Below are 24,380 nucleotides of genomic sequence, written 5' to 3' on the forward strand. Positions count from 1 at the left end.
ACATATTTGGCTGTCAGAAACAAGGCCACGACGTGGGCGAGTCTGCGTGTGTGTCTGGTTGTGAGCTGTGGTCCACAGCAGTTGCTGTGTCAGGGTGCTCATTGGGTTACGACTTTTTAAAGCTCACACGGTATTCAATTAATGGCTAAAAAGTGCATTGGCGACTGTCTCTCCTTTCGCACATGCAAGGGCGTTACCGTAAAAAAAAAAAAATCGTAAAAGATATTTAAAAAAATTGATCTATATGATGCAGTGGGGACCAACCACTATTTTCTTGCACCCTTGTCAGTCATTGACCTTTAGAATCATTAGCAGCCTATTTCTGGCACCCCTGAATGCAGTTGTACTAAACCTAACAAAACTATAGTAGCACCATCTGACATGGTTAGCTTAGGAGGAAAAAAAGTAGGTGTCTATTCGAGCGGGACAGCACCTGGCAAACAGTCGACGCACAGTGTCTGTTCGAGCAACGGCGGCTATTTAAGGATATAGGACACGGATGGGCAACTGGTGACCCGCGTCATACAGCCCATGACCACACTGAAAAAGTTTTTTTCAAGCCCTACACTGTATTCCCTCCAAAAAGATGCTAAATTTCATGATCCTTTTTCCAAGAAAAATGGGGTGATAGGGGTTGAGGGGGAAACAAAAAATGTAATTGTATTGTTCAGGACCCAAACTGCGAATATGCAGAAATATCTTAGTTTTTACGAATTTTGAGTGATATGCAGGACAAACAGTACCTCGATAATATTTAAAAAAAAATGAATTAATTTTGTTAATTATTGTGAAAAAAAATTAGTGAGTTCTTGCACTTAATGTTGGGTTTCTTGTTCAGCATTTTTGTGCCATCCTTGAATGTTTTTTTTTTATGCAAGAGAGCCCTTTTTTTTTTTTTTATTATTTTGTTGTTTGCTTCCAAATTTGTTGTTGGTTTAGGAAAAGTGTATATTTTATACATGCATTGAAAATGTATCACCAAAAATGAAATATATGAACAACATGTATTTTGTCCATATTTAAAGTAGCATATTTGTCATACATCTGATTAGGAGGTGCATGGACCTATGTGAACCCCAGTAGCACTGATGGAAAAATTGTAAAATTGTGGACCCCTCCAGCCTTTTAGTTGCCCATCCCTGATATAGGATATTTCTCATTGGCCATTTACAACAATCTGCTTAAATTCTACTTTGTAGTGTGCATGAGGGGAAAAGGGAAAAAAAATCCACAAAGAAATTTCCCCAATAGAGTCCAACAGCGAAGGCCAAGATTCAGCAATACATTTATCAACCGTGGCTTTTGGAGGGCCCTGTGAGGCTGTTTGCTTGATCTCACCAAGGACCCGAAATCTTACATAAGCTGCTTTGCCTAGTGAAAGGCAGACTGAAAATACCAGGCACGGCGAACAGCGATCCTCACATAACACAGCCCCGCAGCTACACAACAGCTCATAACGGCAGCAGTTTGGGGGCCCAACGCGGCGCTCGCATCGCCTCTAAGCCAGCATATGTCAAACTGGGTCTGTCTCTCTCGTCTGCCTGCCTCTGGGCGAACAGCAGGGGATTGTCTCAGTTTCTGCCAAATGGCCGGCATCGCGTTCACACACTCCTGCTGTCAAACTGTTAAGTCTCTCAAGTCTTTCAGTTTATTGTATTTTAAAGCACCATGCATATGCTATAATATCAAAACACAATATATGCACGTGAGGAACAGGTATTATTTTTGTCCACTTGGAGTGACGGGAAATTGAGAGAATGCAGCTGTACAGTTGGTCAGCTGTTAACTGGCTCTAGCGTTTATCCACCATGTGTGCAGAGCACAGGTGTCAAACTTCGGACCTCGAGAGCCACTATCCTCATGTTTTAGATGTTTTCCTCCTCTAACACACCTGATTCAAATGATTAGGATCGTTATCAGCTCCTGCAGAGCTTGCTGATCATCTGCTGATTTGAATCAGGTGTGTTGGAGGATCTAGTGAGTAATCTGTCATATAAGTATGGTTAAACAGATTGACTGAACCTGCAAAAACTGAAATGCAATATATGCAACGACACGATTGCTTAATCCCCCCCCCCCCATCTCTTGTTCTCGTTAGGATAGTGGGGGTGTGCTGGAGCATATACCACAGCTGACTTTTGGGTGAGAGTCAGGGTACAACCTGGATTGGTTACCAGCCAATCACAGACTAGAAATCGAATCAGAGTACTCTCCTCACATTTTTGTAAATATTCTATTAGTCACAAGATACTTTGAAAATATTTATTATAATTAGGCCCAATTAGGAGATTTTCACTTTGGGGTCTATTCACTTTTGTTGCAAGTGGTTTGGCTGTGTGTTGAGTTGTTTAGAGCAGATAATAATTTTACACTTTTCTACAAGGTGTACTTTTACATTGTAGCAAAATGTTGTCAATTTTGTCCTATGAAAAGAAATTACACAATATTTCCAAAAATATGAGCGGTGAACTCGGAAGTGTATATTCTAAAGTAGGTCGTTTCAATTCAAATTTGCAGGGGTGTAAATCTAAACGGCTTCATACTTATTTGAGAGGCATGAATTTTATTATATTGCGCATATTCTCCAAAAGTTGTGTTGTGGCTGGTGACTGCATCTAGGTTATATTTTATAAAAGTCCTTATCTCGCTTTCAAAGAAGTGCTGATGCAGAGCATGTGCATTGTGTGAGAGCGTGAGACACGCGATATGCCACCGGAGGGTAGCGGTGGTAAAATAAAGTCAACACAGACTCTGGCCTCATATTCACCTTCTCTTTGTCTCTGTCAGCAGAGCAGCACTACACCAAAACTCAGAAATGCGCACACCTGCTCTTTTCTTATATCCTATCACGAATTAGAATTTGTCATCTGAATTTTGTTTTGTGGATGGGAAGAAATAGGATAGATTATACCAGGGGAGGGCAAACCTTTTGATTGGCAGGCCACAAAGGATTCTAAAATTTGACAAAAGGGGACGTACCAAGAGCAAGTGGATGGAGTGTTTTGGTAACCTCACCTCATCGGAAAAAAAAAATACATTTAATTTTAAATGAAAGTGAACAAAAGCATTACAACATTATATGTCTTTGAAAAACCACAGTATTTTGAAAATAAACATTAACAAGGTGTATTCATTCCATTTTTTTCTAAATTCGGCGGGCCGGATTAAAACGTTTAACGGGCCGCATGTGGCCCCCAGGCCGTAGTTTGTCCACGCCTGGGTTATACATTAAATGAGCAAAAGTAGAACAGCTCAATGCAATTAGGATCAGTACAAAAAACTCGTTCAAAATTCGGTCGAAATAAAGATAATAATGTTCAATTTGACTGAAACTGTCACAGGAGTATTCATTTAACAACATACTCATTATTAAGTTCTCACAGTTTAATACATTATATGAACGGGAGTTTGTATTGTCTTATTTATCTACATCATGACAGGGCAAAACAAAAATAATAAACACATTGTTAAACCAAATCTTTGAACGAGTACTTACTGAGGATTGGTATCTCTGTAAAGGCAGAATATTAATTTCAATCTTGCATTTTATTCAACTGTACTAGATTGTGCAGGTGTACCTTACGCTCCAGTGAGCGTAGCGAGCCACATCACATTCAAATGTAAACGCTTGTCAAATTTGTGACGAATACCTCTCAATTTAATGATTTTTGAACATGCTAATGTAAAAAAAAAAGTCAGAAATGATGATGAATGTCATGATGTCCGCAAGTTTACAGTTAATCATTTGCAGGAAGCTATGCGCTTTTGTGAGGGCTCATTGCACTTGTGAAAAAAATCAACTTTTACAATGAAACTTTTTTTCACAGTTGAAAACAGCACAAGTCATGTTCTCTAACATGACATGTTGAATGATACAATTTTGCTCAGTAAGAACGCTGTGAATTGTAGTCAAACAGATTTTGCGTACGTAAGGGGCTGTGAGCCATGGACATGGTGGAATAAACATGCAATATATGTTTAAAATCATTGGGAAATAAAACGATAACTATTTTTAGCTTCCATTATGTACATTTCCCTTCTGAAAAAGGGAATTTGTAATAAGTGCATTAGTGCAGTCAACATCTTGTTCGAAGCACACAAACAAACAATTTTCCCGCCTGCTATGATGGTATGCAAAATGTTGGCACGATGTTTTCAGTTTCAAGTCAATGTCAATATTTGATAGTTTGCAACAAGTACAGCAGATGTACGGTGTGAGGTGTTTAAAATGTGCATGGCAAGAAGAGAAGGCCATTTCCCAACAAATAATTCATATTAGGATTTAGTTAAAAAGAAAAAAAGAGCTGCATTTCCAACACGTCTGGGGCTCATCGACTGAGGTATTTGAAGCATTGGCACTTTTCACAATTCACATTAAGTTTGGGAAATAAAAGTCAATTACTGAAAAAATTCAAACAGTTGGAGACTTCCTTAATCTATTTAAAATACTCGTTTTTTTTTTTTTTTTGGAGTTCAAAGTTTGCTAATAGGCTACCGTTAGCTACACTTGAAAAATGGCACTTTGCAAATGTTGGAGAAACACAGAAAAAAAAAGTGCTTGATGCTGGATGAGCGTGTGGTAACCAGATTACTTGGGAGAAAACTAGTCAACCCGTGTCCGATATAGAATTCTACTAATTTCGGGACGAGAGGCACATCCTACAGGCCGATGGCGTTGGCGAGGGGCTCTGAGGATGGCTTTAGAGATCGCATAAATAAATAAAGGAGGAGAGAATAGAAGTCTAGAAAAAAGGCTAGCTGAGCAGGGAGACAAATTTCCCTTTATCCTAACTTCTCAAAGTCGAGTCTGAGCCTCGGGAATATAGATCTCGATGCTGTCCGCTCGCTCTGAGGCTGAGTTCTGCCGGAAGGAGGCCGCCCGCTTGGCTGCCATGAGCCGTCGGCGAGCTTCCTGTCGGTGCCTGTCGGGGAGGTCTAAGGATCTCTCCCTTGTCACCAGACTCTTCTGTTGAGTTGTCTTCTTTGGTACTGGAGCTGGAGGCTTCGGGAGAGAACAACACACTAATTAGGCGGTGCTTTCGGAGCATGTTCAGCGCTTTGTCTGGATCAAACGAGCCGCTCAAATTCAGAGTTGGGAAAAACAAAGGAATGTTGTCCTTCGTTTGCTTTCAACGTGCCACGAGTGTAATGTAAGCTGAGTTGTTTGTAAAGAGAAACAAATGAATCACAACACAGTGAAAAATCTCCACGGGATAAAACTACGTACGTATTCACCATCACTCATTGTTCTTTACTACTAATTCCACCTTGCCAAAGTGGCAACGTCTTATTCAAGACAACTCACTAACTCGCACAGATATTAATATGGAGCACATTGCATTTGCAATGTGTTTTGTCCCTTAAAGGCAGTGGTTCTTGAATGTTATTGCACTGGGGCAAAATTTTCCTAATTTCTTTATGTAGAGCCACATTTCTATATGTACTTTCAAATATATTGTTTAAAAATATTATCCAGAGATACGATGGGAAAAGTCTACATGCTCCTTTTCAAGGAAAAAAAAAAACATTCAATAAACATTTTTTTGCACCATAAGTAGTTGGGATAATGGCTAGATCGACTGACTTTATGAAGCCGCTGGCAATGACAGCCCAATTGATTGACTGCATGAACATAAATATCCATGCATTCATTTTAGCAACAGAAAGAATCTTGCTTTGTTAGTGACGGAATTAGAAATGCAGTTTAAAAGAATGACTTGGCTTGGTCCGTAAATATAATGTTGTCAAAGATCATAACGGCGCATTTTAATTGGCTGTGAATAGTTGTTACATTTAATTGAGTGCTTAACTGCATGACAGCAATCACCAGCAAATTGACATTTGGGATGGCAGCCAAACCAGTTGCAGATGCTTGGCAACTAACGAAAACTAGTTACAGAATGGTGACACCACTGAATTGTTCAGTGGCGTTCGGTTTCGTCGCCAAGAGTGCAGCTTTCTCAAGGCGTCTGATACGATTCTAAAACAACTTTTACCGCAATCATTTTTTTTTTCTTCAGCAAATTTCATGACCTCCCAAGTTTATACACCTCGGGCAACTGACCCGTTTCGAGTCAATCTCATGCAGTTGTGTGAAAGACAACAATGTAAACAAGCAAATGTTTGAAATGTGTGACTTGAGAAAGAAAGCCTCGGGCTGTCAATGTCTGGAACGAGGATCGAAAGACCAATTTACCTTCTTGTCTGGACTATCTATTGTCCTCCAGTTGTTGCTCTTGATCTGCTGCAGCTGGTCAAACTTCAAGGTGACGTCACCAACGGAGAGCTGCAGCAGGTCCCAGAACCCAGCCAGGTCCTGTGAGGTAGGCCGCGGCATGGCGCTGGGGTCCTACAGACAAGGTGAATATGTGAGGGCAAATTTGTTCCTGTCTTTACGTTGGTGCTGGGAATGAATTTCATGTGACGCGAGATGTCCTCTCAGGGCTCTCAAATGTTCATGTTTTTTCCACGGCAGAGGAAGCAGGAGTACCTGCAGAAAATATGCAAATGCAAGGAGAACATGCAAACTCCACCCACGGAGGTCTCGACCTCAGATTAAACCTCGCAGCCTCAGAACTGTTACGTGCTAACCACTCGCCAACTGTGTCGTCCAATTCTGTCACATGTAAACATATTAAAATGAAAATCATTGTTAGCTTTTAAATGACTGCATTCGATCGTGTGTATATGTAGTTATAAAAAAACAAAACCTTCTTCAACCTTATTCATGAATGAATCAAATACAAGAACTGAATCCCAAATGAGTGACTGTCAGTGCGACGTGGCTTTACCCATGACAGACCATTCTTAACAAATTCATTACTGTAGCGTGAAAATAAAAATGTCTTAAATTTGACACTACACAGAGTGTAGTTGAATTAGTACGAAAAATCACCAAATGAGGCTACAAAATTGTGAAAAGTCAAGCTATCGTCTCTGCTCTCAGACGCTGAGGGGGTGTTACCGCCGATGGCCCTGAAACCAAACTCTGCTCACTTGTTTAATAGCAGTCAAACATATTTGTAAATCAAGCATATTTCTGACACCTCCACATCCTTTTACAATATAATATACTATGGGATGCCGTGGGTGTCCAATGGGTTCGTCTACTCCAGTATGTCACCGCAGTAGTGTGCAGTCAGGACCTTCAAGACCTTCTCTGCTTGGCTAAATCCTATCAGATGCATGGACTGACATGTACAACATTTACATGAAATGGTGATAATTTATCTACAAAAGACTTTTGTCATCATTTCGTAGCGTAGGTCTTGGCTGCACCGCTTCCAGTTGTTTGTGAGTTCATTTATATATTTATTTTTTTGTCCATTTAGATTTCAGTTTCGATGTCCTTCCATGCAAATATTTGCCCAATGCCTTCCTAATCCAAAGTGCTAACATGGACCACACACCGTTTAAATAGCTGTTCCCCTACGTTTTTAGATTCACCAATCTGCGCTTTCACAAAGAGCAGCGACAGCATTTATCTGACCTCTGATTGTTTCAGATGTAATCATCATTCTCATAATTTTTGTCCAAGCTTATTTCATGTCTCTATTTTTTTTTCAACATTTCTGTTGGAACACAATTTCAAATGTCTGCTTCATTTTCACAGATTTTTTAAAAAATGTATTATGACTATAATTAATTATTTTGATCATTAATTTCCTTTCTTTCTTCCCAATATTGCCATCCATATACTACAATGACTATAAATTTAAGAACTACAGAATAACTCACTCTTTTGTAGTCAAAAAGTTCTGCTGCCCACATATACTTAGGATCAATATGTCTCATAACTATTGCCCAACTTGTCTATGTGCAAGTGACACCAAATGGAAGCGCTATTTAGGCGTATTGACCCAAGGCTTTGTACGAGCTTCTTTTTTGTGTTCAGAGCACAGCACCATCATCTAAACTACTGTACTCTACTGTCTTTTATGTACTTCCCCTCCAAAGCGTTTAGATGTCCCAGAAAGATATTGATTCTCATTTGTGTTGCTCCCCACAATCAATGACTTTCACTGAGGTTGATTGAGTCTGTTAGTGTGTCAATGTGCAGTTGTGTAACTTACGGATGCAAAGAACATGTGCATGTCACAAATTAAAATGGCTAAAGTTACGGAATAATTGGTGCCACCATGATGAGTAAGATTTGTCTTGAACTTGAGTCTGCTGTGTTTTTAAACAATTGATTCCAATTTTAATATGCAGCTGTTATTATTGCTTCATGCATCAGTCATTATTTGAAAGCAATAAGACTCTTATTATTACACAGGAAGAATTCTCATAAAACCTGAAGATTGATTGAAAACGCAACCAGACAGACAGATAGCACAGTGCTCTAAAGGTTTGACTGGATGAGCATATTGTGTCTGACAGCGTGCCAAATCCAATGACAGAAGTTCTGCCATCTATTCGTGATTTCACTGCTTCACTTTTTTTTTCTTTTTTTTTTGGTAACCTATCCTCTGTTAATCGCTGAAAAACGTACCTACTCCAATTATTTTTCGTGCTCATTCTATGTCACTTTAAAATGCCACAAGATAGCCTCAGCAGCCAGTCCAAAATGTAATTGGTCTAAAGGAAATATGTTGAACTTATTTTATGGTTATATGGTAAGATGAGTTGGAAAAGATATGAAACAGCTTTGGGATTGTCTTGAAGGAGGATATTGACTTCCTCAGCTATCTTGTGCCAGATGCACAAAACCAAGCATCAGGTATTCCAATGTATGGAGTTGTGACAAAACATCTCACCAGAAAGTATAGGCACTTACAAGATTTTGCTGACAGAGCCAATAGAACTGCTGGAATTTCTGCGACATTAGCAGCTGAGCACTCCCCACAGCGCTTCGGATTTTCCCCAAGACTGGAACACAAAGTATACGTACTTGAGATTGTAATTCAAATTGGCGTATTTTACGATGTACAATGACGTTGGTGTCACTCACTCTCCTCGGACAAATCATTTTCTTCAGCTTCTGCCTCCATCTCCTTACACCACCCCTCTATCCTCTTGGTCTCGGTGTGGAGCAGCTGCATGAACCAGCTCCCATCTCTCCTCAGAGAAGGGGAGCTCCGTCCCGACTCACCGGATGTGATTGCATTCTCTTGTGGGGAAGGGGGTTCCAGCTGCCACGTAGGCTCACTCGAGGTCTCTCTGGGACTGGGGGGCTCAGCTGGGGTCCGGTAGTCCTCGCGGTAGCTGAAGAGCCCCTGGGTGCGTACGGTTCGCACGGCTCCATACTGGGTGGGTGTGCTGGGCTCTGAGTGACGCTGGAAGCCCCCGCCGAACTGCAGGCCTTTGTCCTCCATGGTGGGGAAGCCCTCCAACTCCATGTCAGCCTGCACTGCTGTCGTCACGCTGTTGGAGCGCTTGAATCGGCCTTGTCTGAAGGCCAAGGTGGGAAAATTGCATTGAGAAACATGAATATTTCATTAAAAAAAAGAGACAAAGACAAATAATGAAAGTAACAATAGTTGACAGTGGAAGCAAAGACTCTAAACCATTATCTTACCCTTTCTTGTCATCCTCCACCTGGGTCCCAACAGAATGGTATTCCCTGCCTTTGCTTTCGGATTCAGAGTCTGTTGCAGCCTCCACCTAATGCACAGAGCCAACATAATCTTGTCATCATGTGAGCTCCCACCCATTGCTTGTGTCTTTATTGAACTGGGACTCGTCTTAACCGTCCAAAACTTGTCAGTAAAAATCTTATGATTTATGGAGGTTTCAAAGACAATGAGGTTTCCGTCTTTGGGTACTTTTTGCTTGCTAAAATGTTTTGTTGTTGTTGATTATTTCTGTAGATTCAAAATAACAAAATCAAAACAAAAAAATTGGTGGTAGACAGATATGCTTTTTTCAGGGACGATACTGATGCCGATTATTAGTCGTCATGTAGGCCGATAACCAATATTTAAAAGCGATATTCATTTGTTGAAAAAAAGGGTAAAATGGTGAAAAAATTTGGAAAACTAAAAACTCCAAAACTTGACATATTTTAAATGCCTTTATTAAGCAACTTTAGTGATTTACATCATATTAAAGCTTTTTCAGATCTTAGATAACAGACAACTTAAAAATCTGGGAGCTATACTGTCTTCAAGTTCAATGAAAACAAACATCTCTTTAAAGTTTACTACAGCAAATAGTTTTCTATTTATTGTGAGTTGTAGTAGACTGAATTTATTCAAATTCGGGCAAAGTCTGTTGCCTCCCGTAGTGCGTGTGACTCAAGGTGAAAAAGCAAAAAGGCAGCTTGCAGCTGATTGGCTGCTATCCACTGCACAAGGAACCAATCAGATGGTGCTGTGGGCGGGCCAATCTGCTTCTGCAGGCAGAGGTAGAGCACAGCAGAGAGAGAGAGAGAGAGAGAGAGAGAGAGAGAGACATAGAGACTGAGAGACAGAGAGATGCTGCAAAGAGCCAAAATAAGCCATCGTTTAATTTATCGGCCCTGAAAGTTAAAAAAAAAAAAGGCCAATGCCGGTAATCGCCAAAATGCCAAATATCGGCCCCGATAATCAGCCCGGCCGATAATCGGTCTATCACCACAAAAAATATATGCAAATGCCAAGTTTATCAGTTTTAATACCCCCAAATCTAATTTACTGGTTTTATTTATTAAAAAAAAAGGGAATAAATCTCAAGCAGTCAAGGCAGGTAGCAGAATATTACAACGAGAATCACAGGCATTTAATTCAAATAAGTGAATAAGGTCTAATAAGTGTCAATATTGTATTTACGTTAGTTAGAGGGACAAAAACAATTCCTCTGTAAGGCAAATATTGCAGAATGAGTGAGGCAACAACTGCAAGTCAGTCAATGATAGAGCATAAATCGGAATAGATATTCCTGTCTGTAGCGTACTCTAGAGTGGCATGATTGACGATGTTCCCATCTCCCCCCAGTCCATTCCTCTTCCGTGTTTACTCATTTCCTTCTTATCTAATTTCTTTGCTTTCTTCGTCGAGTGATCATAATTTCCTGTTGGCTCGATGTCACAATAACTCGCACTCCCGAGTGCCCACTGAACATTTTGTGCCTGTGTCTGTAGAAGAAAGGCCTCACAAATTAAAGGTTTGGTGGCACACAGTGTGTGGATATTGAGACATATGGTCACTGTTTGAAGGCAATGCACCATTTTGTCCCTTTGTTCACTTGAATCCACATTTCTGTGTCATTCCTCTGCCTCTCACACAGAGCAATAACAGAGCAGCGCATACAAGACCTATGGAAGAAATTCATAAATCTTCGACTCAGTTCACTTTTATTACTATGAGGGTAAAATGCTCGTTTGGAACGCGACATGATTCAAATGCAAGGAAATATGTCAAGTTCCTCAGGACGCTCAGCACGCCACAGGAGCCGATTTGAAATTGAGCAACTAGTATGCATAAAAGCAGATAAGCCAACAGTTACATTAGGGCTGAACGATTTTAGGAAAAAAATTGGATTACAATTTTTCTGACAGATTTACAATTTCGATTTATTGTAATTTGTGATTTTCTTCACAATTCACAGTGAGATTTACAAAAAAAGAAAATACAATTATATCATTAAAAATAAGCATATAACTGGTACTAGACTGTTTATTACATATATAACAAAGGCAACTCCCGTTTATTAAGATATTTATTATACTCTGATTATAAAATATAACAGATTACATAGAAACAAATAATAAATTAGAAATACACCGATAAAAATAAAATATGGGTGGCGGGTGGACAGTGGTCCGCCATGGACGGCGACGCCAACCTGTACGTCAGGAGCAGGGAACGGGTGCTGGGTGGGGTTGCGGTGGGAAGGACCGTGCACTCACCTTTCTCTCCAGGAGGGGGGCGCAATTCCCCTATCCTGTGAGGGGAGGGGCTCAGTCCTTCTCGCCTAACCCTAACATTAGCCCCTAACCCTAACCCTAGCCCTACCCCGAAACCTAAACCTAACCCTACCCCTAACCCTAGCCCGAGCCCTACTCTTAACCCGAATCTTACATTATTAATGTTTTTATAGTCCTCCTAACCAAACCTCTGACCCTCACCCTAACCCTTAAAATGTAACCTAACACTCACCTTAAATATAAACCCTATTCTTAAACCCTTGTTTGTAACCCAGCTGTGATGGTCGAATGGTTAATGACCCTGCTTGGTGTACAGGCAACCCTGGTTCGAAACTTGCACTACTGGTGTTTTTATAGACCTCCTAACCAAACTCCTAACCCTAACCCTTCCCCATAACCTAACACTAACACGAACACGAACCCTAACCATCGCCCCAACCCCTAACCATAACCCCTAACCCTAACGCTAACCCCTAACCCTAACCATAACCCCAACCCTAACCTTAACCCTAACCCAACCCTAACCCTAACCATAGCCCTACCCCCCCCCATTACCCTAACCCAACCCTAACCCTAACCCCAACCCTAACCCTAACCCCTAACCCTAAGCGTAACCCAACCCTAACCCTAACCCCTAACCACTAACCCTAAACCCTAACCCTAACCCTAACCCTAACACTAACCCTAACCCCCAACCCTAACCCAACCCTAACCCTAACCCTAACCGTAACCTAACCCTAGCCATACTCCTAACCCTACCCCTACCCCTAACCCTACCCCTATTCCTAGCCCTCGCCCGAACCTTAACCCTCACCCAATCCCTATCCCCTAACCCCAAACCCCAAACCTAACCCTAACCACTCACCCTAGACCCGACCCCAAAACCTGACCCCAAATTCTAACCTAACACTGACCTTAAATATAAACCCTAACTCTAAACCCATGTGAGTTACCCAGCTGTGATGGTCGAATGGTAAATGACTCTGCTTGCTGTGCAGGTGACCTTGGTTTGAATCTTACCTTATTGTTTTTTTTATAGACCTCCAAACCAAACCCCTGACCCTAAACCCAACCAGAAAACCTAACCTAACACTGACCTTAAATATAAACCTCATCTCTAAACCCATGTGTGGTACCCAGCTGTGATGGTCGAATGGTAAATGACTCTGCTTGCAGTGCAGGTGACCCTGGTTTGAATCTTACACTATTGATGTTTTTATATACCTTCGAACCAAACCCCGAACCCTACCCCTAACCCTTCCACTACCCCTATTCCTAACCCTTACCCTAAACATAGCCCTAACACTAGCCCTAACCCTACCCCTAACTCCTAACCCCAAACCCCAACCCTAGCCCTAACCCTACCCCCTAACCCTAACCATAACCCTACCCCTAACCCTAGACCTACCCCTAACCCTACCCCTAACTCTATTCCTAACCCTAACCATCGCCCTAACCCTAACCCTAATCCTAGCCCTAACCCTAACACTAACCCTAAACTGAGCCCTACCCGTAACCCTAACCCTAACACTCACACTTCCCCTAACCCTAACCTTACCCCTAACCCTATGTGTTTAAAACCTAAAATGTTTTACATTTCGTACTAATGTACATATTGTTTATATATGAATGGTAATAAAATCATTGGCCTTTAGCAAAGCTAAATTGAGTAAAATATTGAATTTCGAGAGCTATTATTGTGTAGATCACAAAACTCAGTACTCTGTGGTGCAAAGTAGTGCAAATCTTATTGATGAGATTATAAAGATTTAACATACGCTTGACACCGCACCTCTTTTTCATGATGACGTCAACCGTCTACCTCTACGAGTTCCGGTTTGAGAGCATCTGCTAAATTGCTAATGTAGCTGTCGTCTTATTTTATGTCTCTTATATGTAATGATTGAAATACAACATTTCTGTTCATAGCTGCTAGCTATCCAACCTAACGTGATTCTAGCAGACTTCTGTAAAAAGTCAACTGAACACCTAAGCACTTTTTTGGGGTCCTTCCAGACTCTGTATTTAATTTTAACGATTAGCATGCAAAGCAACACCTCAATCGCCTTCTCAGTTAAAATACTACTTGTTAGTGGGGGAGTTTTTTGTTCCCACGGAGCAGATGATCCGCATCACGCAGGTGGCTGCTGCTGCGCGCAGACTTGCATATAGTACAAATAAAGTCCAGACTGCTGCGGCGCAAGCATTCAAGTAGTGGCAAAGTAAATTACTTCCGGGACTATGGGCGACAGCGCAACGTTTATTTATTTTTTTTAATCAGTGCAGCCTTGGTTAATATGACCTGCTTCGTGAGCATGGGGCACAAGAGCCCTTAAAAAAAACGCAGCTCTGACAATCTCAAAATCGCGTTGTCTGAGATTGCGATTTTGGTCCCAAAACAATAAATCGTTCAGCTCTAAGTTAGATCTTCCTTAAATGTTTACTTTCTTCCTTGAATTCCTTTAAACACTGCATGCCCATTCACTTCCTTATTTCCCGGGGGCTCAACTTCTTCTATATTGGACTCTGTTAATATAAAATGAAGTCATTCAGAACTGCTCTGTGGTTGGCGTGGGAGGATGATGCCCTGATTGCAAGTTATTCCTTGTCAAGGCAGCCGGTCATGATCGCTCTCAATCATGCTCGGCTGGCTGATTTGGAGAGCAAAGATCAAAAGTTGTGTGGAACATGCGAGCAAGACAGTTAAGATACTGGATATATACTGAGCTGATCTGTGTATTTCGAGGAGGAAAAGAAAACGTGTGGGAGTGAATGGGATATGCTGTATGTATGTATGTATGGTCATGTACTTGGCCGTGCATAGTCGGTGACTTTTGGAAAACCAAATCTGTTCCTGCTTCAAGCTTGGCCTGAATATTGATCAGCTGACCTTCAAATACCATCTTGTATTGTTGTGTGCTTTGTGTTTGATTGTCATGCAATACATACACAGGGCAGATTACAGTTAGTTGCATTCTGCCTTTACAATAATCCGTGTTGACTGATGCACTATTTCAACATGTGCATTATACTGTAGTCCAGTATGATATTCTGTTAACTCATCTGTGAAATTTGTGGATGACACATTTTTGATACAGCTCGCATATTCATTCTTATGTGATTGTGGAAGTGGAGTACCAAATGGCAGAGGTCACTGAATGTATCATATGTGTGACAGGGACAAATGACAATTAATTAGCATGGTAACAAAATCCATAATCGCCATTAGTCCAGCATGTTGGGTGGGAGGAGGGCTGGTTCACTTATATGAGGTGAGGCCACCCTCTCAAATGGGCTATAACCCTCCCCACCACCTCTAAAACAACAACAACAACAACAAAAAACTAACAAAAAAAAACAATGGGTGTTTAAAGTGTGATGTTCTGTAATTCTCGATTAATAACTTACTTGGTAACTTTTGTTTTATGATATAAAAACAACTCTAAAATGTTTCAAATGTTTCTTGGTTTATCACAGACATGTCATGAACATATTTGGTAAATGTTTGAAGTTGCACAAAGAATTGTCTCATTAAATATGATCTTCAATAAAATTAATCAAGGGGTGTCAAACTAATTTTTGTCGCTGCCCACTTCGTAGTTACGGCTTCCCTCATTGGGCTGTTATGACGGCGAAGCCAAATAAATGTTTAATCGTCATTGTATTATTGAATTCAGAAGTCAAGGATATCAGTTTGTTGAATTATTGTTCAAAATACTGTAATAAGAGTAACAAAAAATATTGCAAAATCTTAACATTATTATTTACTACACGTGACAATTTAAGTAAGGGTCATGGAAGCTGACGCCTGATTTGCTTTCGTGGGCCACATAAAATTATGTGGTGGTTCAGATCTTGCCCCCGGGCCTTACATTTGACATAAATAATTAAGCGATTGCTCAAATACCTGACAAGTAACACATTCATGGTGTTTTATTAAGCTGCATGAAAGGCTCTTGAATTCATTGTTGAACTTTCCCGTCTGGACCGTCAGATGAGAAGGACGTGTGTGGGGGTGTGCGTGTGCGTGTGTGTGTGGGGGTGTGTGTGTATATTTACATCAAGGAAGGAGAATACAAATCCCTAACCAAGGGAAATGTTAAGTAGCAAGTCGTGCTGCAAAGGCATTTTCAATCACTTTAAGTCAAGGTCCAATGAGGGTTAATGAGGCGTACAAAATAAATCGCCCAATGTACGCTGCAAAAAAAAAAAAAAAAAAAAGACAGAAGGGCAATCATTAAAGAAAATGCATTTTTAGTGATTGTTCATTAATTGCAAGGTGTGTCTTTCCAAATTAACTGCTCAAATGCAAACACAAATGGAGATGGAGTGTATGTCGCCTGGAGGGAACCATTCACGAGAACAAGCTATTGCATGAGTTGAATCCTAATTGATGGATTGTAGGATGATGACTCACCGAGCCTATTTTTAGCAGCTGAATTGAGAACTATGTATCTCTCTTGTGTCTGTATCATTAGACCAGAGCTGTGGCATCCATTGTGAGGCAAGTCCATCACAGACAATCATGACTGACCTGTATTCCTATAGAGGATCGAGGTGTCTTCAGGTACTCCTCAGCCTTAGACACCAGGATGGCTTTGTCACAGGTGAGTACCGAGCTGTGGCTGTCTGTGGACGGGTGTCTCTTCCCAGCCATGACCCCAGCCGCCTCCATGGCTATAGTGACGGCCTTGGCGCTATCCAGGCTGTCGACTGAGTTATAGAGGGCCCTGCCGGGGCTCAGGCCCAGGGTCAAGCCATCGGGGCCCCACATCCCGCCATGATGGTGCCTCCCCTCGTGGTAGGCGTCCTGGGTGGACTCTGTGCTGCTTTGGGCTGTGATGGAGATGAGAGGTTTGGAGGTGGTGCGGGGTGGGACGGGCGGAGGGGGCTTCTTGTAGCTTGGTGTGTAGGTGATGGCTGCAAAGGAAGACAAACAAAATTGGCTTTGTAAGGATTTGGAAACCGAGGGCATTGTTAGAATGTCTTTGTCTTTTTAACTTCCATTATTTTCCCTTCAAACTTTATTTTAAAGTATTGCTTCTCAATTATTTTCTGTGCCGCTCCCCTAGGAAGAAGAAAACAGATTGTACCAGCGCAACTTTCCCCCGTGATTATAAACAGCATCATTTGTCTATGAAATTGTTGTAAGTAAACGTCTGCATAATATTGCATCCTTTTAAACAAAGAAAACAAACAAAAAAAGAATCTTAACATTGTCTCTCCACCTTTCAACACTGATAAATTGTTTCCATTGTGTCTCTTAAGAGTTTTGCTCACTGTTTGCCAGTGTATATGTGCATAGATGGTTAATTTAAAAAAAACAAAACAAACAAAAAAAACCCTACACCTTAGAGCTAATCCTCCTTGCATACACTCTCACAATGAGAGCGCCTTTGCCACCTACTGTTTAGGCTTTGCAATTAGCAATTACACATTATTCTAGTACGACAAAGAAAAACATGCCCCCCTGTGTTAAATGCCCCCCCCACACACACACACACTTGCATTATTGCTGTCACAAAGTTACTATGTAAAGGACCAAGATTCGCAGGTGGAATTTTTGTTTCAAATGTTAAACAAAAAATATCATATATGAAATATAAAATTATTCTTTTTTTAAGGTTTGTGTAGTTTTCCCCATTAGTATAAAGTTTTAATGTGTTGCTCTTCTTCCATTGAAGATATTTTTGCCCAGTAACTCATGACTTTGTCTCAATTCTAAAATCAAACAATAACCCCCAACATGAACATGGAAAATATTTTTTGAATCAGTGCAATTTATCAGTGAACATTGTTGCTCACGTTTCAAGATGCATTGCGGGATATGCGGTAGACATTATATAGAGAACAGCACTGCAAAATGGCCAACTTACTAAAAAGTGGATGGGAGTGTTTTCGAAAACGACTGTATTCGAAACAGAACTCATCAGCATCTGGGCCCTTGTTGAAAATTACGATTAATGGTCCTTTCTTCAGATAGCAAAATATTCTGTTTATGTTGTTTTTAAGGTGCAGTTATCACCCTATCACTTTTCTCTGATGCAGCAGACTGACCTTTTTTTACGGCAGCCATGTTGTCACAAGTATGCGTAAACACAGCTGTTACTGATGTCATTAATTAGGGCTCTGTACTAGCACGCTGGAGAAACTTCAGTTATGGAATCAGCAACACCTGTGTTTACCAGGGGGCTTTACACAAAAAACAAAAAAAAATTAATCAAGAAGTCACCCCAAAAAATTTAAAAAAAAAAAAGAAAAAAAAACATATATATTTATTATATATATATATTAACATTTATATATATATATAAAAAAATATATAATATATATATATATAATATATATATAATATATATATATATTAAAAAAAAAAATATATATATATACATATACACACACACACACACACACACACAAAACCACTGAGCGAGGAGCACAAGAGGAAGCACCCTTGGCCACACTATAGGTGATGTAATGGGTTACCTTTGGGAAAACTGAAAAGATCTTTGTGGTACTATTTTTTAACAAATGCTTACATCACACAAGGAAGGCAATTAATTGAGGCCTTGTGGAATCTCTTTTGGGTTATAAAGAGGAAGCAGTCCACACAAGCCCTGCCGAAGGCTGATGCCAAATTAACAGCATTTTGTTTAATTAAATTGTAGCCTGAGAAAGACAATTACCAGAGACCCTTCTATCAAAAATGAAAAGAGAGAGATAGTTGCCAATAAAAGCAAGCTCCTCAAACCTCTTAGTACATTCTGAACTCTTTCTCACCCTTAATTTGGTTGTGTTTATTAATAGTCAGGAAAGTCGCATCTGTGAAGATGGTTCTGCTTCAGTGATTCGATGACTCATGCAGCTGTCCATTCACAAAATGAACCTCGCCAATGATGAAGAGATGCATTTGTGACAAGAAGCATGGATAGAGTACCAGAAAGAGAAAAAAAAAGTGTGCGTGAATGTGAGAGAGAGCAGAGGTGCATCCGTGTCCGTGTAAAAAAAAAACAAAGACAAAAAAAAGACTATTCAGGGGGCATGACTCAGCAGGAAAACTAAAATTAGACTCAGTAAGTTGCGCAGAGCTGAATGCTAAGGGGTGGTCGTGGTGATATTTAGGACCTTGGTTCATAATTCCTGCTCCTATCTCGACGCAGGCAGCATTACTCAGCATTTATTTCATCCGAAGTGAAGTCAGCCAGACTCACTCAGGTAATGTTTGCATGACACAGTTAAAAAAAAAAAATACTGTAGCCCGTTCCACAACAACAGTCTTTAAGTGGCAACATATTCAGGCCAGCAAGCCCTTATCTGCTGATCCAAACACTATCCGAAGCATTGACCTACATTTATTATAACGTACTTTTTCCAGTATGCCGTTCCATGTAATTGCATATCATTTAATATCATCATTAGACTGCCCATGGCTGCAGTAAAAGATAAACCTCGTATGTGCATAGTAGATTTTATTTGTCCAATCATATTCCATTCTCTATGTGTTGCCATAGTTACTGATGATGTAGTGGTACATTTGCCCGACTTCTTTGCTGGCAGCATTTCTTCAGTTCCCACTTTGTGAATGTGAGAGTGAATTGTGTGTCTCTATGTGTTTCCTGTGACCGACTGGCGACCAGTCCAAAGTGTAGTCTGTCGAGCTATCTCTGAGAGCGGCCATTTTGTCACCTGTTTTCTGAAGCTTAGCCATGATTGGTCGTGAGCTGAACTTTAAGCAAATCTGATGTCATTTGTTAGTCGACAGAAATGACAAAATGGCCGCCATCTGAGATGTATAAAAACGGATGGATGTCACTTCTTAACTCATATTCCACAAACGCAATATCAATCAGAATGCCATGTTTAGACTAGTGAAGGCCCAAATCATTTTTGGGGGTTGACTTCCCGTTTAAACATTCTTAACAGCCAAACTGTTTTTATAAATAATCAGATTTCAAGGTGAAGTCAATTCAAAAATGTTCTTTATAAAAAATGTGTTCTATAAAGCCCCACTTGTCAAAAGGCGGTACTCTGATTAATATTGCGTGGATGGAATGTGAATTAAACAGAAAAATACACCTGCTTTTTCCCCCCCAAAAAAGTGCAGTGATTGGTCGTTACCTGAGCTCTGAGTTCATTCATATTCCGCAAACGTGGACAGGCAATCTGTTCACGTGCGTTGTTGCCTGACAGTCACACTGCTCTTATTGTTATCTGTTGTTTGACAGGATCATATGAACAGCGAATATTTTGACAATGTGATCTATTTAAGAGTGAGAAAAAAGAAAAAAAAACAAAAAACTATTTTAGATTATTGTCATGAAAAGGCATCCAGTTCTCCCTACCTTGTGCACCACAGTCACCAAAAAACATTTCATCCCACTAGTGTTGAAATATGAAAAAATGAAGGGCAGCAAGAAAATTTGTGCGGATTTTCACCCCAAACATCATAAATCTGAACAACCTGAAAGGCGGTGGTGAAAGGCTGTCTTATCAAGACGACAACAAGCAACTGCATCAACGCACCTGAACCTAAATGGGCAAAACGTCACTGAATGTTCCCTCTGGTAGTGATTTAATATCTTCACTTCTGCTCTCTAGAAAGTCTTTGACCATATCAGACTACAGGGCCTGTGTTAACATTTGATAACTCCTCTTTTCAGATGACTTTGGGGTATCTTTGTCAATCTCCGGTCCTCGAGGGCCACAATCCCATCAGTTGTGGTAAAGGTGGGAAACATCGAAAACATGGCCGCAATTTGACACCTGTGCTTCAGGGTACAAGTCTGGTGCTAAAAGTTAAACCAGACTTTTGAAGGAAAATCACAAACAAATAAGGAACATATGATCAGGCTTTGGTTGGAGAGAATCGGAAATCAAGTTTTCATCTCCTCAATAAAACACCGGAACATGGAAAAGGAAGTACAGAACATTCAGAAAGATTCTCTCTTACTCTAGATTACAACCATGATAAAAGCTTGGAAAGGGATCCCAAATGGAGAAATGTCAGAGTGAATGGAATTGCTATCTTTATTCTTTATGCTCAAGGTCGGAGACAAAACTTAAGACAGCAGTCAAATGTCAATAATTTGAACTATATAGCCGTGCCTTCAAGTCCCCAAGACAAATCCTTACAGACCAAGCAATCGCTGACCCCCAAAAGATTTTATTTGTACCCTGAAGCCCATGTTCTGTGCCTTCAAGAGGTATATTAAGAAATGTGCATAGGCTGCTTGCATAACCCTAGCAAGCAAGCCACATTTATTAGACTGGCCATGTGACCTTGAAGAAATATCGTTAACAGTTCGTAAAAACTATGTCAATATTAGGAAACAAGGAATTTGATCTTCTTCTCACTTTCTCTCGCAAGTGCAAACGAGCATGCTATTAGCGAGGCTGACAAACACAAGGCAATGACTCAACTGCTCCATCTCTGTTAGCATCACGTCTGCCTAGCATGCTGGTGCGGTGGCGGTAGTTGAGTGACACGCCATTAAGAGTCTTTCTTCCCGAGCTGGATTTTATTGCCGTTAAAGGGAATGAAGCACTTTGTTTTGTTGCAGGCTATTAATGGTATGTAAATGACAGGGAAAGTATGGAGGACTATAAACAAGATATTACCGCCATTTTCATCTTGTATTGCTGGTCGAAAACAAGAAATAAGAAATCAATAAAAACCTTTAAGTGTGAGCCAACATGAACTAGAGTCTGTGCGTTACATTTCTTTGTGGTATTGCACATCACGCAATTTGCAAACACAAAATCTCAAATGATTTGCTCGTGAAGGATAGTGGATACAAAAGTCTACACACCCCTGTTCAAGTGCCAGGTTTTTATGATTGAAAAAAAAAAGGAGTGCCTTGGATTAACAGTGAATAAAGTGCAGCTGTTCTGCAGCTGTGATGCTTTCCCTGAGTCATATTACCAAACACTGGACTTCCCTCCAAAATTGATGAAAAATTGAGAAGAAATCTCGTTCTGGAAACTGCCAAGAGGCCAAAAGCAACATTGTAGAAGCTGCAGGAATTTCTGGCAAGTACTGGCTGGTTGGCACATTTGACAAAGATTTTCAATCTTCTTTACATGTACCGGCTCAGGGGTAAAGTGACAAGACTGAAGCCTCATCTTACAAAAGAAAAAAAAAACATACAAACCCAGCTATATTTTCCCCAAACACACTTGAAATCTCCCAAACCCATGTGGCAAAATGTGTTATAATTTGATGGAACCAAGGTTGAACTTTTGGCCATAATTCCAAAAGGTATGTTTGACATTTACGCAGAACTGCTCATCACTATAAAACCACATAGACAGTGAAATCTAGTGGCAGGATGTGAATTTCTTCAGCTAGAACTGAAGCCTTACTCAATATAGAGTGAATTACGAAGAGTTCCAAATGCCAGTCTGAGTCAGCACAAAAACTTCAAGCTCCTGCTTGAAAGTATTAAAATGCCAGGAAACGCCTTCTAGAACTGAACTTCATTTGGGGTTAATTATAGGCACTTTAAATTGGTTAATTCTGACCTGTCATTTGAACAGGCATGTGGATATGTCCAAACTTTATTACGCCACAAATCACCCTTGTGCAACAGAATACATTTCATAGTTCATATTATTGTTTATATTTCATTTAAATACTCACATCTATACAAGGAAAACGACAAATCTGCACTTTATGATTTTGAGTTAACTTACTGTAATATCTGTGACGTACAACTGTTTTTCTTTTCATATGATCTTCCCTCAAAGTTTTGTCCAGATGAATGCAACAAAGTTTTCGAGGTACAAAGGTACTGCCATCAATAAGTCAGATTGTTTTAACTCTTCAGCGCATGTCCAGGATTATTTGCAGATGATAGCAAATGCGCAACAAATTTGACTATATACTGACATATAAAAAAAGCAGACTTGCAGGTATCCCCGAATACACTGCTGCAGTTGGAGGGGAGGCAGAACTGGATCCCTGAAAACAAGGGAGTGGGGCGGGTATTCAGAAGCGCGGGCATATTAGCCCAAACATTCATGGTGTTGATCCATTCACTTTACAAGGCATCCATTCACAAGAGCGAGATCTGGCTCTTTGGAAAAATTACAAAGTAGTCTCTCTACCTATAACTTCATTAGAGTAAAAAAAAAAGTTTAATATTGGGCATCATTTTAATAAGTTTTACATTAAGAGAATTGAAGAATTTTCAAAATTATGTAATGTCAGGACTGTTCCCATCACTCAAAACGGAGCCAAAATGTGGGCTCAATTAAAGATCAACTCAGACGAGCAGCGCTGTCTTGTATCATTAATATTTAAGAGTAATGTAACATAAGGCCGGCTGGTTTTGGTATGCCATGCCAATGGATGAAGGTTAATGAAAATAAAATAATTAACAAAAACTAAAATTAAAAAAAAAATTGTGAATGGAAATGAAAGAAAAGACAACATTTTCTAAAAACAAAAAACAAAACAAAAAAAAGAAACAATAATGACCTGAATCTACATTTTACGTTGACAAAAGTAATGAAAACTATAATTATAGTAGACATGTCCTTCATTTTCCTGCAACAGCATTCGGAGTGGCTCGAATAATGAGTGATTTCTAAACACTAGTTACTGCGATATGTATTTTAAACATGCAAAAAAAAAAATACGCAACATTTCTGAAACAAAAACACAAATAATACAAAAACAAAACTAAAATGAAGGATTTGGGGAAAAAACTAATACCACAAACCCACTCTGAAAACTAATTAAAACTCAAAACGAAAAAGGAATAAAAACTAACTAGAATGAAAACTCACAAACTCTTATAACCCTGCATTTTTTACTTTGATGAAATTAAAGATTGTCATTTAAAACTTGACTTTTGGGCTTCTGGAGTTCACCATCAAATTGCATTGTGCTAACGTCTGATAAGCGGCACAAAGTTGATTCTTCTGTAAAGTTGGCGTCCTGGTGGAGTTAGGGGGTAGGAATTTGTGTTTGGTGATGTGTCCGCTGCATGTGCCACATGGATCGATCAACACACTAATTGACAAGTAAAAGCAGTGGTGGGCACAACAGTCCATCAGTCATCAACCCGTCATTATTTCAGCCCAGCCCAGTGCGTCCATTGACGTCGGCAAGAGCGTACTTACTACGTTGCATGCGGGCGCAGCACAAGCAGACACACGTTTAAAAAAAAAAAAAAAAAAAAAAAAAGTCGTTCTGTCCCTTTTGGACTCACAGACAACAATGACATTGTGCCATATTGTTTTTGTTTCCAAAATTACCACACTGTTTGTGTGTGTCATTTTTTTTTTATTGCGTGCATGTGGGTGTGACATAGTAAGTACGTTCTTGATGCTGATTGACTGTCGTCGCTGCCGACGGACTGGTGCAGCCTGAAATAATGACGGAATGATGACTGTAGATGGACTGACATGCCCGCCACGAGATAAAAGTATGAAATGTAAGAACGAAGTGCTGCTTCTTTCAGGGCGTTTGCTCCCCGAAACGCGCACACACACACACACACACACACCCCCACACACGCACTTTGAGTTC

The 24,380-nt window shown here is 40.2% G+C and overlaps 1 protein-coding gene across 2 annotated transcripts in view; it reads right to left on the reverse strand.

The window, feature by feature from the left end:
- Positions 1–643: 643 nt before the first annotated feature.
- dlgap2a (discs, large (Drosophila) homolog-associated protein 2a) overlaps positions 644–24,380 on the reverse strand; it is a 154,599-nt gene continuing 130,862 nt past the window's right edge. For both annotated transcript variants that reach the window (XM_088319239.1, XM_088319234.1), the window contains 6 exons: positions 16,380–16,765; positions 9,518–9,603; positions 8,951–9,390; positions 8,777–8,868; positions 6,197–6,349; positions 644–5,002 (listed from right to left, as the gene is read on the reverse strand). In XM_088319239.1, the coding sequence (XP_088175365.1) occupies positions 4,796–5,002; positions 6,197–6,349; positions 8,777–8,868; positions 8,951–9,390; positions 9,518–9,603; positions 16,380–16,765 (1,364 nt within the window). In that variant the 3' untranslated portion in view covers positions 644–4,795. The remainder of the gene's footprint in view (positions 5,003–6,196; positions 6,350–8,776; positions 8,869–8,950; positions 9,391–9,517; positions 9,604–16,379; positions 16,766–24,380) is intronic.

The sequence above is a fragment of the Idiotropiscis lumnitzeri genome, chromosome 1 (genome assembly GCF_059441095.1).
Source record: "Idiotropiscis lumnitzeri isolate Australia: NSW breed Sydney's pygmy pipehorse chromosome 1, RoL_Ilum_1.0, whole genome shotgun sequence".
NCBI classification, from domain to species: domain Eukaryota; kingdom Metazoa; phylum Chordata; class Actinopteri; order Syngnathiformes; family Syngnathidae; genus Idiotropiscis; species Idiotropiscis lumnitzeri.